The 14,813-nt window shown below is 34.7% G+C and overlaps 1 protein-coding gene across 1 annotated transcript in view; it reads right to left on the minus strand.

The window, feature by feature from the left end:
- Positions 1-1,021: 1,021 nt before the first annotated feature.
- Positions 1,022-14,813, minus strand: part of LOC107567600 (kinesin light chain 2-like) — a 22,816-nt gene continuing 9,024 nt past the window's right edge. The window contains exons 4-15 of the mRNA XM_016253300.1: positions 13,471-13,483; positions 13,149-13,365; positions 9,401-9,590; positions 8,260-8,433; positions 6,527-6,626; positions 6,040-6,089; positions 5,376-5,443; positions 5,183-5,291; positions 4,832-4,981; positions 3,058-3,182; positions 2,919-2,976; positions 1,022-2,192 (exon numbers count right to left, since the gene is read on the minus strand). Of these exons, the coding sequence (XP_016108786.1) occupies positions 2,109-2,192; positions 2,919-2,976; positions 3,058-3,182; positions 4,832-4,981; positions 5,183-5,291; positions 5,376-5,443; positions 6,040-6,089; positions 6,527-6,626; positions 8,260-8,433; positions 9,401-9,590; positions 13,149-13,365; positions 13,471-13,483 (1,338 nt within the window). The 3' untranslated portion in view covers positions 1,022-2,108. The remainder of the gene's footprint in view (positions 2,193-2,918; positions 2,977-3,057; positions 3,183-4,831; positions 4,982-5,182; positions 5,292-5,375; positions 5,444-6,039; positions 6,090-6,526; positions 6,627-8,259; positions 8,434-9,400; positions 9,591-13,148; positions 13,366-13,470; positions 13,484-14,813) is intronic.

The raw sequence follows: 14,813 nt of genomic DNA on the forward strand, positions 1-14,813 counted from the left end.
TTCTGCAGAGCTGCTGCTAGACGTGTTCCCTCACAGCTGATCTGTGGACGACGGGCTGCTTCTAACAACGCTACGCTTTCTGAGCGGGACAGGGGGTGCTGTTCTGGGATCAGTGCAGAAGGGCAGCACAATCTAACCGCTGAGAGACGCACGTTAATAATGGTCACGTGGCGAGAGGAAGGCATCAGAAAACATGACAAACAAGACAGCCACAGGGTCACATTCATAAGTGGTGTAAACATGGCATTATTACAAACTACACACATGTCTGTGCTAGCATGAGGAGGATACACAAGTGTGTGTGTGTTTGTGGTCGTGAGCGAGTCAAAAATTCAGTATTTTACAATCATTCGTATCTATCGCTCCGATTCTGGATTTTTCTTCTCTCATCACTCGAGCACTTTCTAGAACCCTTATTTTTGTTCAGCTCATCGAAACGTAATCATTAGCATGTAACTTTTTGCAATACATTCTGTTTGAGAAAATCTCACAAACCATGTCAATTGTCATATTTCACCGCAAAGTAAACAATTACAAAATTGGAGAAATATATAGATTTAAGAATATTTTAAGGAAAATTGAGCATAAGACCAACAAGACGTTTAGCATTGTGACATTAATTACAACTAAGCACATTTAATCCCCTAAATTCTCAATAATGTAATACTGTAACTTACAAAATTACTGCACAATGTCAAATAAATTACATTTCAATGATGAATTATTAATTGTAATAGTATTTGTTGCACTCCTTATTTTGGGGTTTTTAATGTATAGCTATAGAGAGGGGCATATATGTACACATATACATATACACTGTAAATATTTTTTGTTTTTGTAATTAGAAATTGGAGGGAAAATGTGCTTAGCTAATGAAAAGTAAATGTTACAATACAAAGAACAACAACAACAAAAAATGTCTTTATGGAAAATGTGATTGCATATGATTTGAGGTGAAATAAGACGCATTTATTTATGAGATTCGCCCATTTGTATGGCTGGTTCCCAAAGCTAGTGTTGCCTGCACATACAGAGATCACTCGCCTCCGATGAACACAAGAAAAATCATTCAAATAAACCAAAAATCAAACACACACATCCTTAATCAATGCAAACAAATCACATGAAGGTGCAAACGTTTACATACAAGTACACCAAGACATTTATTGATCCTGTTAGGATTCGCAATTTATTAACATGAAAAGATAAAACAAAAATGAGAGAATTTGTCCGTTTTAGCCACATCCTTATATTCTAGTGGCTGGAAAATCATATAAAATGAAAAACACGTCACATTTTAAACTGATGGAAAATTCCAGTTATACAAGGTTTGGCGTTTTCCACCGACTCATCCGATTTTTTTTTCGGAGTTTGACTTGCAATCAGATAAAATGACTGAGCGTTTGAATTCTGAATCTAGATTGGCTAATAAATAAGAGCTTCATATCAGCTTTAAATCGTAAAGGAGAAATCCTTCATTGCAGCGTTCAACGCGATTTCCAGTCGCTCCAGGACAGACATCCAGCTACAGTGTAAACGAAATACTTGTGCGCTAATTTTGCAAAACGAAAAGACCTTAAATAATTTAAATCATTATATACACATCAAACTCAGACGGCAAACGTGAGGTCGTACCAGTCAGTGCTCTCGAATTTCAACTCCTCCTCTAACGCTCAAATTTTTCGTAAGTGCATTCGCAGGAGTTTTTCGCACCGTTTCAACTTAGCGAGGTCGTTTTGTGGAAGTTGTTAGCATCTACTATATATGAACTTTATGTTTTCTAAATGGCAAACGTCTGCTTTGATGACTTGATCGTTGTATGCTAAACTACGCGGTTTTGACGCCATGCGATAATGCCGTTTCACCACTGGATGTCTGTGGTCTAGTAGGTGATAGCGTGCTACATTGCGTTTGATCTCGCTAATGGCAAAGTAGAGAGACGAAGGCCAGATTTTGCAAGCGATGTGAAACTAAAAGACATGTTTTTGCTTTTAAGATTTTTTCTTAGGGAAACGTTTGGAATGAGGATCATTTGATGATATTTTCGATTCAAGTAGGTAGCAAACATCCTCTCCATTTGGTTCCTTTTCCACGTCCAGACGTCGTTTCTAACTGATCAGAGAGCTGCGTCTGGTCAGGTCCACATTACTAGCGCTCAGACCTCTGGATTCTGACAGACCGCTGTTAGACTCCTGAAGACATACAAACACACAAAAGTTTGATCATGCAGCAATACTGTGGAAATACACAATTTTAAACACCGCATGAAAGTTTACTGCAAACAAGATTTAAAAGCATCTTAATGCTTAATGTTCTTAATCTTACTGTGAAAAATTCATTTGTGCATGTCATTCTAAATCTCAATGTTTTAAAGTAAATCAATTTGATCAAAAATACAGTAAAATTGTGAAATATTATTACAATTCAAAATAGCTGTTTTCTATGTGAATATATTTTAAAAATATAATTTATTTCTGTGATCAAAGCTGTATTTTCAGCATCATTACGCCAGTCTTCAGTGTCACATGATCCTTCAGAAATCATTCTAATATGCTGATTGGCTGCTCAAGAAACAGTACGTGTGACCCTGGAGCACAAAAGCAGTCTTAAGTCGCTGGGGTATATTTGTAGCAATAGCCAAAAAAACACTATGGTCAAAATTATCGATTTTTCATTTATGCCAAAAAATCATTAGGATATTAAATAAAGATCATGTTCCATGAAGATATTTAGTACATTTCCTACCGTAAATATATCAAAACTTAATTTTTGATTAGTAATATGCATTGCTAAGAACTTCATTTGGACAACTTTAAAGACGATTTTCTCAATATTTAGATTTTTTTGCACCCTCAGATTCCAAAAATGGACCCTTATGACTGGTTTTGTGGTCCAGGGTCACATATTATTATACACACCTGTGAGGTTTCTTCTGCGCTCTTGTTGAGGAAATTTAAGGAGCTCGCCCTCTTCATCCTTTTGAACCAAACAACATCAGCAGTTAGAGCATCATGTCTAATGCTTGATTTGTTCTTTGGAGAAGTGCTCGAGTCTCACCCGGGGTTGCGTGGCTCCTGAGGGCCGCTGCCCTGCAGCTTCTTCACCAGCATCTCACTGCTGCGCCGCAGCGCTTCACGAATCTTCCCGAACGAGCCGCTCCTGCGCAGGGCGCCGTTACCATCCTGTGCCCACAATATATGATCAACCTCAAGATTTATACACGCACTACAAGATAAATAATAATAATAAAAAAAATATCTTATGCTCACAAAGGCTACATTTATTTGATCAAAAAAGACCATGTTAAAATTCACTTCAAAATCGATTCAAAATAAGCATAAAATGAAAAGCTTAATCTTACTGGGATTTGTACAGGATATTCTAAATCTCATTATTTTAAAGTAAATATATTTGATCAAAAATACAGTAAAAACCGTAAAAAGTTTTAATATTATTACAAATTAAAAAAAAATTCAGTTTTCTATTTGAAATTGTTGTAAAATGTAATTTATTGCTGTGATCAAAGCTGAATTTTCAGCATCATTACTCCAGTCTTCAGTGTCACATGATCTTTTTGATCAAAAATACAGTAAAATTGTGAAATATTATTACAATTCAAAATAGCTGTTTTCTATGTGAATATATTTTAAAAATATAATTTATTTCTGTGATCAAAGCTGTATTTTCAGCATCATTACGCCAGTCTTCAGTGTCACATGATCCTTCAGAAATCATTCTAATATGCTGATTGGCTGCTCAAGAAACAGTACGTGTGACCCTGGAGCACAAAAGCAGTCTTAAGTCGCTGGGGTATATTTGTAGCAATAGCCAAAAAAACACTATGGTCAAAATTATCGATTTTTCATTTATGCCAAAAAATCATTAGGATATTAAATAAAGATCATGTTCCATGAAGATATTTAGTACATTTCCTACCGTAAATATATCAAAACTTAATTTTTGATTAGTAATATGCATTGCTAAGAACTTCATTTGGACAACTTTAAAGACGATTTTCTCAATATTTAGATTTTTTTGCACCCTCAGATTCCAAAAATGGACCCTTATGACTGGTTTTGTGGTCCAGGGTCACATATTATTATACACACCTGTGAGGTTTCTTCTGCGCTCTTGTTGAGGAAATTTAAGGAGCTCGCCCTCTTCATCCTTTTGAACCAAACAACATCAGCAGTTAGAGCATCATGTCTAATGCTTGATTTGTTCTTTGGAGAAGTGCTCGAGTCTCACCCGGGGTTGCGTGGCTCCTGAGGGCCGCTGCCCTGCAGCTTCTTCACCAGCATCTCACTGCTGCGCCGCAGCGCTTCACGAATCTTCCCGAACGAGCCGCTCCTGCGCAGGCCGCCGTTACCATCCTGCGCCCACAATATATGATCAACTTCAAGATGTATATTTAAACGCACAATACCAGTCAAAAATTATGAATACATTTTTTTTATTTTTTTATATGATGTCTTTGAAGTCTCTTCTGGAACGGTAGAGTATCACAGCTTTTCAACATTGATGATAATCAGAAATGTTTCTCGAGCAGCAAATCAGCATATTAGAATGATTTCTGAAGATCATGTGACACTGAAGACTGTAGTAATGATGCTGGAAATTCAGCGCAGCATCACAGAAATAAATTACATTCTAAAATATATTCACATAGAAAACGGCTCTTTTGAATTGTAATAATATTTCACAATTTTTCTGTATTTTTAATTAAATAAATGGAGCCTTGGTGAGCTTTATAGAATTATTTCAAAAACATTACACACTATTTGCATAAAAGATTGGAACAAAAAACAATGGCTCCGCGGGCTGCACTGACCCCGTTCCACTCGGCTTCGTCTCCATCACAGTCTCCTCGGGGGCCTCCGGGGCCGTTTACTCCGTCCCGACTCTGACGTCTGTCTCCTCCAGCACAACCTCCGTCCTTCAGCAGCTCCACCACCTTACTCTGATTAATGGCATCGATGCCCTGACAGACACAAAGAGCTTTCACGTCACTATGTTATTTTCTAGAGTTGCCAGTCAATCCAAATAATGAATGAAAGGTACAACAAGTAGAGTAGAGAAGTCAGTGAGGTTTTCTTAACAGCGTTCTCTTCCTGTACGAGTCATCTGCACAGGAAGTCAAACTCAGGTTTTGTAGGTCGAGCATCAGGTGGGAAATCCGTACCTGTTTACGGGTTTTCGTCGTACACTCCTCCAACGTCTCGGCAGCCTCCAGTTTGCCCTGCCGGCGGTACAGCGCGCCCAGACTCTTCAGCGTGGTGTTAACAGTGGGGCTGCTCGAGAGAAACGTCCAGAAAATCACTCCAAAACACTGAGTCCTCCACACTCTGATACCCATAATCCTCTGAGGGACTCACCTGTCCACTTTGCAGGCTTTGTACCAGCTGCCGTATTCACCGTACGGACCCGAGTCCTTCCTCTTACCCTGGAAATAAGCATCAGACAAACTCAAATCATTTCATACTGAACACACAGATTCAAATATAATGAAATGAGAGCATTAAAAATGATAATAATAATAATATAAGAGAATCAGGCTGAATTGTTGTATTGAAGAATACAATTTAATATATATTTCTGTTTAGTACTTGTTTGTTGTTGTAAACCAGAAATGTCATAAAGCTTAAATATAATCAATATAGATATGTGTATTAATATATACATCATATTTAATACATGATTTTTTTTAATGTGCTTGAAAATAATATTTTTTGCTCACTAAGGCTGCATTTATTTGCTCAAAAATAAACTAAACTTAATTTTTTAACTAAATTTAAAATAACTGGTTTCTAATTTGAATATGTTGTCAAATTTAATTTATTCCTGTTATGAAAAAAGAAAAGATCAATTTAATGCATCCGTGCTAAAAGTACAACTTTCTGAAATAAAAAAAAATGTTTATATATATATATATATATACACACATACACACACACACACGTTTTTACATTTAAATACATTCATACAAATATTTACATTTAAATAAATTCACGTAAATATATAATTTAAAGCCTATAATACCTTGCTTTCTTCTCTTTCCTCTGCATGCATCCAGATTGGTTTGTTATCATCTGAGGAGTACAAAAATTATTTTATTTTTTTTGTTTTAAAAAAGGCATTTTGTTGTGATTAATTCAATATTGTTATTTTGTTCTAACAACTTTCCCTGCATGGCATCAGATAGCAGACTAGTGGCTAGTCTTCTTTTAACCATAACTAGCTTGTTGAAGCTTTCAGGAAGAGCAGGCGGATGTTTGAGCGTAATCCTGTAAGCGTCTGATTGGCTTAAAAGGCTGTGATGTCACAATAGACGGATTAGAGACAAAACCTCTGAAATATCAAACATCTCACCACGTCGTCCTGACAAAAACCGATCATGAATTACAATTAAAAATGAGTCCATTCTTAGAAAAACACATGATTTACATTTGAAAAAAAAGTTCATGCAAGTCACATAAAATGAAGATGCATATATGAATATATGGTTTGTGTGATGCTAAATACATACTGTTGACAGATCCGAACTCTTTCTCATGCGCGCGGGTCAGGATCTCCTTGTAAAGCGTCTCTGCGTCTTTGAACTTGCCCTGTTTCAGGTAACACGTGGCCTGTGGAGGAAACACAATCACGATCAACGAGCTTCAGACAGAACAATGCTCTCGACTTTTCCGATCCAAAGCCAGAGGGCTTGTTCTTGGTCACTGCGTCCGCACTTTCTCCAGATCTTGATCTTTACTGACCTTCAGTATTTACTTTCACAGATAAACACGAGAGCAGGAGACATTCAGGACGTGATATATTAGAAGCAAATTTGATTCAGAAAGTTTAATTCTGTTTATTTGCTCTCAAAAAGCTCAGTGATTCTCTTCTTTACATGCTGTTTGCACTGTGTTCGTTTGGACTGAAGCGTTTGTGAGAATACAAAATCACGTTGTAATGGCAGGATAATTGTATTCGTGTGCTCAAAAGACATGACTGTGATACAATACTCAGCGCTGCAACCTTTGGTGCAATGCGATTAGATCTAAAAACAATGAATCGGCACATTTCATGATTAGCTAATCATGCCAGGTCCACATGTAATACTTATTTCATATGCGAAGATGTTAGCCAATCACAGCAGTGGGTGTTCACATTAAATCTTCAGAGAGACACGCCCCTTTAAGCAGTTGGGCTAAAATAAGGGCGGAAAACTGCCACGCATATTATTCGTGAATTATAACAAAATAAATATTTTAAAAAACAATGGGTAAAAATATGACCATTTCAGATTAAATTTAAGAAATTTAAATATAAAAATATACAGGTAAGAGGAAATTGAGATAAGATATATTTTACATTTTCAAAATAAGATATATTTATTGCTTGTTTATTGAACTGTTGTGCCATACTGCTTAATTATTAATATAAGTACATATAGACAATATAAATAATACTTACTAAATATACAGTGGGTACGGAAAGTATTCAGACCCCCTTAAATTTTTCACTCTTTGTTATATTGCAGCCATTTGCTAAAATCATTTAAGTTCATAATATAAACAAAAAAAAATAAAAGTCTAAAATCAGGATAGAAAATGTCATTTTTCATTTCTAAATTATAAAAAAAATTTGATGTAAAAATCCTACTAGCATTATAAGTGCACCTCAGGAAACATTATAAAATAATAATAATAAATGTAATTCATCACCCCTTTAACCCTCATGTTGAGAGGATTTTTTTTGTTACTGTTACTGTTACTTCTCTGGAGTATAACCTGCTGACTTCGCTCACACAGGGTATAACCACCACCCAAAATTTGATGTACTTTTTAGGATTTTTTTCTTTCCACACTTCGTAACACTTGTGGTGTTCCTGGTCAAAAATGACTGGCCTACAAAAAATTGCTTGCATATTGGGTTCAAATACTGGATTCAATCTTTTTTCGACTTGTTTTCTTTCAGTTAGCACAGGTTTCGTATTTCTGAATTAATGCACCAAATATTTTGAGTGAATACTGCCAAAATTATTCACAAATAATGTTTTTTTTTTCACTCATAAACTGAGGTGTGTGAGCCATCTAGAAAACTAGATTGAATCCAAGATTTGGTGATACTATAGCTTAAAAACAGATTTACAAGCAATTTTGAAAAGGCTGGTCATTTTCGACCAGAAACAGCAAATTAGGTAAAGATTTCAGCACAGAAAAAGAGTTTAAAAACACAGCTGTATGAGTTGTAGTTGAGTGGGTCTGGCCTCACCAGGTTGTTTTTGGTCTTGGCCACATTGGGGTCGTCGGAGCCCAGTTTGTTCTCGTAGATCTCGAGCGCCCTGCGGTAATAATACTCCACTTCCTCATATTTGCCCTGATTCTGACACAACAGGGCCAGATTATTGAGCTGCTTCGCCACGTCAGGGTGGAATTTACCCAGAACCTGCAAACACACACGTGTCCTCAAAACCAGTCATAAGGGTCCATTTTTTTGAAATTGAGATTTATACATAACCTGGAAGCTGAATAAATAAGCTTTAAACCTGGAAGCTGAATAAATAAGCTTTCCATTGGTGTATGGTTTGTTAGGATAGGACAATATTTGGCTGAGATACAACTATTTGAAAATCTGGAATCTGAGGGTGCAAAAAAATCTAAATATTGAGAAAATCGCCTTTAAAGTTGTCCAAATGAAGTTCTTAGTGATGCATATGTGACTGCATCACAAAAGCAGTGTTAAGTCACTGGGGTATATTTGTAGCAATAGCCAAAAAAACATTGAATGGGTCAAAATTATAGATTTTTCTTTTCATGCCAAAAATAATTAGGATATTAAGATCATGTTCCATGAAGATATTTTGTAAACTTCCTACTGTAAATATATTAAAACTTAATTTTTGATTAGTAATATGCATTGCTAAGAACTTCATTTGGACAACTTTAAAGATGATTTTCTCAGTATTTAGATTTTTTTGCACACTCAGATTCCAGATTTTCAAATAGTTGTATCTCGACCAAATATTGTCCTATCCTAACAAACCATACATCAATGGAAAGCTTATTTATTCAGATGATGTATACATATCAATTTTTTTTTAAATTGACCCTTATGACTGGTTTTGTGGTCCAGGGTCACATATTACGAATCAAAAATCAAGTTTTGATATATTTACAGTAGGAAATTTAAAAATATCTTCATGGAACATGATCCTTACTTAATATCCTAATGATTTTTGGCATGAAAGAAAAATCGATAATTTTGTCCCATACAATGTATTGTTGGCTATTGCTACAAATATACCTGTGCTACTTATGACTGCTTTTGTGCTCCAGGGTCACATATATAATCATATAACAGCACCGGCTACCCTAGAGCAACAGTAGTTCAATGCAAATCATCTGTTCTCCACCTTCTCGCGGATCTCCAGCGCTCTCTTGCAGAGCGGCTCGGCCTCCTTGTGTTTCCCGCGTTTGCCGTACAGCACGGCCAGGTTGTTGAGGGTCGCGGCCACGGCGGGGTGATCTTTCCCCAGAGTCTTCTCTCTGATGGCCAGAGCGTCGTTCAGCAGGTGAGCCGCCTCTTTATACTTATTCTGATCCCTGGAACAACACACATATTTTCTAGTGATGCACCACAACTTCAGCAATCTATCAGGACGCTAAGCTAGGATCGATTTGCTGTTTTTACTTGGTTTTCATTTTGATGAACTGAGATCTTTCATTCTATGAATTTGTATTTGTAGCTCATCTGCCATCCAAAAAATTGCAATAAGCTTTGTGCTTTGATACTTTTGATATGAAACAAAGTCTCATCTTTCAAATTATGTGAAGTATTTAATTAAATTATATAATTTAGAAATAAAAGTAAATTTTCTACTACGATTTTAGACTTTGTCTGTATTCTTTATATATGTAAATTAGTGCTGTCAAACGATTAATCGCATCAAAATAAAGTTGTTTACATAATATATAAATACACACACATACAGTATATATTTTGAAAATATTTACATGTATATACATTTATATATATCATTATATTTTATATAAATATATTTAATATATAATATATAAACATAAAATTTTTCTTAAATATATACATGCATGTGTTTGTATTTATATATACATAATAAATATACACAGTACACATACATATATTATGTAAACAAAAACCTTTATTTTGGATGCTATTAATCGCGATTCCTTGTGCACTTACAGGATTTAAATTTTTTTTTCAAATCAAAATCTGTCATCATTTAGAAATAAAAGGCTATTTTCTACCATGATTTTAGATTTTATTCCTGCATTTATATATATATCTTAATTAGGGCTGTCAATTTAACACGTTAATTTAATTAATTAGTTATGAAAAAATAACGCGATTAAAATATTTTAACGCAGTTAATGCACTGGCCCCGTTACATTTCATGCAGTTGACTGTTGACAAATATGATGTCCATAAGTGCACTTATGCCCTAAAATTCAAGATATTGGTGCAAAAAATGAGTTGTCTCATATTTATATCATACTATATCACACAAGCAAGGAGAGCATGTATTACATGAGTGCTGATTTTGTTCCGAATGTCACAAGTTTAAATGTGATTTTATACAATTCAGTAAATAAGAAGTTGATATTGTTATATTTTAAACACAATTTGTTTTGCACAATTTTATAGAGAACATATTACCTTTTAAGCCACAGCAGAACTGTGCGTCTCCGAGCAACACAGCGGTGTTTAGTTTCTGAATGAATCTGCCCATTCAAAGCCCATTCATAAAGTGAGCCATTTACTTAATTCCTGAATGAATCAGCCATTTGAACGAATCGTGTGAATAAATGATTCAAAGCCCATGCATAAAGTGAGCCATTTACTTCATTCCTGAATGAATCAGTCGTTTGAACGAATCGTGTGAATCAATGATTCAAAGCCCATGCATAAAGTGAGCCATTTACTTCATTCCTGAATGAATCAGTCGTTTGAACGAATCGTGTGAATCAATGATTCAAAGCCCATGCATAAAGTGAGCCATTTACTTCATTCCTGAATGAATCAGTCGTTTGAACGAATCGTGTGAATCAATGATTCAAAGCCCATGCATAAAGTGAGCCATTTACTTCATTCCTGAATGAATCAGTCGTTTGAACGAATCGTGTGAATAAATGATTCAAAGCCCATTGATAAAGTGAGTCATTTACTTCATTCCTGAATGAATCAGCTGTTTGAACGAATCGTGTGAATCAATGATTCAAAACCCATGCATAAAGTGAGCCATTTACTTCATTCCTGAATGAATCAGCCGTTTGAACGAATCGTGTGAATCAATGATTCAAAGGCCCATTCATAAAAGCTGTTTGAACGAATCGTGTGAATCAATGATTCAAAGGCCCATTCATAAAAGCTGTTTGAACGAATCGTGTGAATCAATGATTCAAAGGCCCATTCATAAAAGCTGTTTGAACGAATCGTGTGAATCAATGATTCAAAGGCCCATTCATAAAGTGAGCCATTTACTTAATTCCTGAATGAATCAGCCGTTTCAACTAATCGTGTGAATCAATGATTCAAATGCCCATTCATAAAGTGAGCCATTTACTTAATTCTTGAATGAATCAGCCATTTGAACGAATCGTGTGAATCAATGATTCAAAGGCCCATTCATAAAAGCTGTTTGAACGAATCGTGTGAATCAATGATTCAAAGGCCCATTCATAAAGTGAGCCATTTACTTAATTCCTGAATGAATCAGCCGTTTGAAACTAATCGAATGAAGACATTTACCGCCGCCTGCTGGTAGATTAAGTTTCTTATATAGAATATAATTTCATAAATAATAATAATAATAATGATAACATTAAAGGGATAGTTCACCCAAAATTCTGTCATCATTTATTCAACCTTATTTGGTTTCAAACCTTTCTTTTGTGGAACATAAAATAAACAAAACAAAGCTGTTTTGGTTACCATTGACTTTCATTGCATGAACAAAAAATACTGAGATGTTTCTCAAATCATCTTATGTTCCTTAGTTTATGTTAGGCCATTGTAGTCTAAATGTTTATGCGTAAAACATTTTATGTTGAATCAAATAAAATATTTATTTCTAAAGATACTATTTGTAATGTCTACTTGATACTTTCTCATTTAACACAAAATAGCTTTAAATAATCTTTTGTGGGTATTTTCAGTCAAATGTATTTTGCGATTAATCAATCGACACATCATGTAATTAATTACATTTTAAAAAATGTAATCGACTGACAGCCCTAATCTTAATATATTCCACTTTTTAAGTGAAGATTTATCAGTTTATTAATTTAATATATCAAAGGTTTATATAAAATGCATTTCAAACGGTTTTATTTAAATTATCCACAAAAATACATATATATTTCTATTTCAAAAAGAAATATATTTTCTTGAGCTGAACTTATGTTAGTAGGTTTTTACATCAAAAACTGTCATATTTAGAAATAAAAGGCCATTTCTACCATGATTTTAGATTTATCTTCTGTATTTATTTAAATGTAAATATATTTTTAATGACATTTAATCAACTTTTTAAATAAATATCTTATATGTGACCCTTGAGCACAAAACCAGTCTTAAGTGTCAATTTTCTGAAATTATGATTTATACAACATCTGAAAGCTGATTAAATAATCTTTCCATTGATGTATGGTTTGTTAGGATAGAACAATATTTGGCCGAGATACAACTATTTGAAAATCTGGAATCTGAGGGAGCAAAAAAAATCGAAATATTGAGAAAATCATCTTTAAAGTTGTCCAAATGAAGTTCTTAGCAATGCATATTACTAATCATAAATTAAGTTTTGATATATTTACGGTAGGAGATTTACAAAATATCTTCATGGAACATGATCTTTACTTAATATCCTAATGATTTTTGGCATAAAAGAAAAATCGATAATTTACCCATACAATGTGTTTTTGGCTATTTCTACAAATATACCCCAGCGACTTAACACTGCTTTTGTGCTCCAGGCTCACATATTAAACAAAGTCAAATAAATTTGATTACGTAATTCATTATTACATAAACTTCATGTTTGGTTTTTGGCTAAATTAAATTTAAATTTCGTTAGAAAGTTAGTTATTTCAGTGCATTGCTAATATCTTCAAAAGCAGGCTGACCTGTAGACCAGGGCGAGGATGTTGAGCATGGTGGCCACGTCTGGGTGGTCGTGTCCGGAGGTTTTCTCCAGGTCCTCCAGAGCCTGTTTGCAGAGCGGCACGGCCACCTCGTAGCGGCCCTGAGATGCGTACTGGATCACCAGGTTATGAAGCGTTCGCAGACGGGCCGGGATCTCGTAGCCCCCCTGCTGCGCCGCCGCTTCACCGCTGGGCTGAGCTGGAGACACACGTCACAAATAAAGGAGCTTAACCTTAGAAAACCTGCTGCATCATATCTGATACATGACTTTCTAAAGCCTCTAAATGATCAACATTAGCAAACCTTCACTAAAAACCTGTTGCACACAACAAGTAAAAGGCCTTTTAGTATACTTGTACAGATCTTCATCTTCAGCTCGTCTTTTTGCTGTCAAATCTTTACTGATTTTTAATAAAGTAATAGCAAAGATAACTATATTGCTAGTAATATTTCAAGATGAGCACTTTCTGGACTGAAGCAACTTTTACCTGATTATCTAGACTTAGTTTTTAGTTACTACACACAGTAACAAGATTTGCATAGACAACATTTAAAATCAGAGTTGTTTTTGTAATAAATAAAGATTTTGAATTTATTAAAATATTTATTCATAGCAAAAAAACAATGTGTGTGTAACATTAAAAACATTAAAACATTTTATAAACATTTTTTGCTTTTGTTATAAATCGTTCATGTTTTAAAGTTACTAAACCGATTTATTTTTAAATGTTAAAATACACACACACACACACACACACACACACAATACATACATACACCACATACACACACAATACATACACTACATATACACACACTACACACACAATACATACATACACACACACAATACATACACTACATACACACACACACACACACAATACATACACTACATATACACACACACACACACACAATACATACACTACATATACACACACAATACATACACACACAATACATACACTTCATATACACACACACAATACATACACTACACACACACACACAAAATACATACACACAAGACATACATACACACAATACATACACACACACACAATACATACACTACATATACACACACACACACAATACATACACTACATATACATACACTTCATATACACACACAATACATACACTACATATACACACACACAATACATACACACACAATACATACACTTCATATACACACACAATACATACACTACACACACACACAATGCATACACACAATACATACACTACATATACACACACACACACACACTACATATACACACAATACATACACTACATATACACACACACAACACACACAATACATACACTACACACACACACACACACACACAATACATACACACAATACATACATACACACAATACATACACACACACACACACACAATACATACACTACATATATACACACACACACACACACAATACATATACACACAATACATACACTACATATACACACACACACAATACATACACTACATATACACACAATACATACACACACTACATACACACACACACACACACAATACATACACTACATATATACACACACACACACACACAATACATATACACACAATACATACACTACATATACACACACACAC

Source organism: Sinocyclocheilus grahami, unplaced genomic scaffold (assembly GCF_001515645.1).
Source record: "Sinocyclocheilus grahami isolate Dianchi unplaced genomic scaffold, SAMN03320097.WGS_v1.1 scaffold1172.1, whole genome shotgun sequence".
NCBI classification, from domain to species: Eukaryota; Metazoa; Chordata; class Actinopteri; order Cypriniformes; family Cyprinidae; genus Sinocyclocheilus; species Sinocyclocheilus grahami.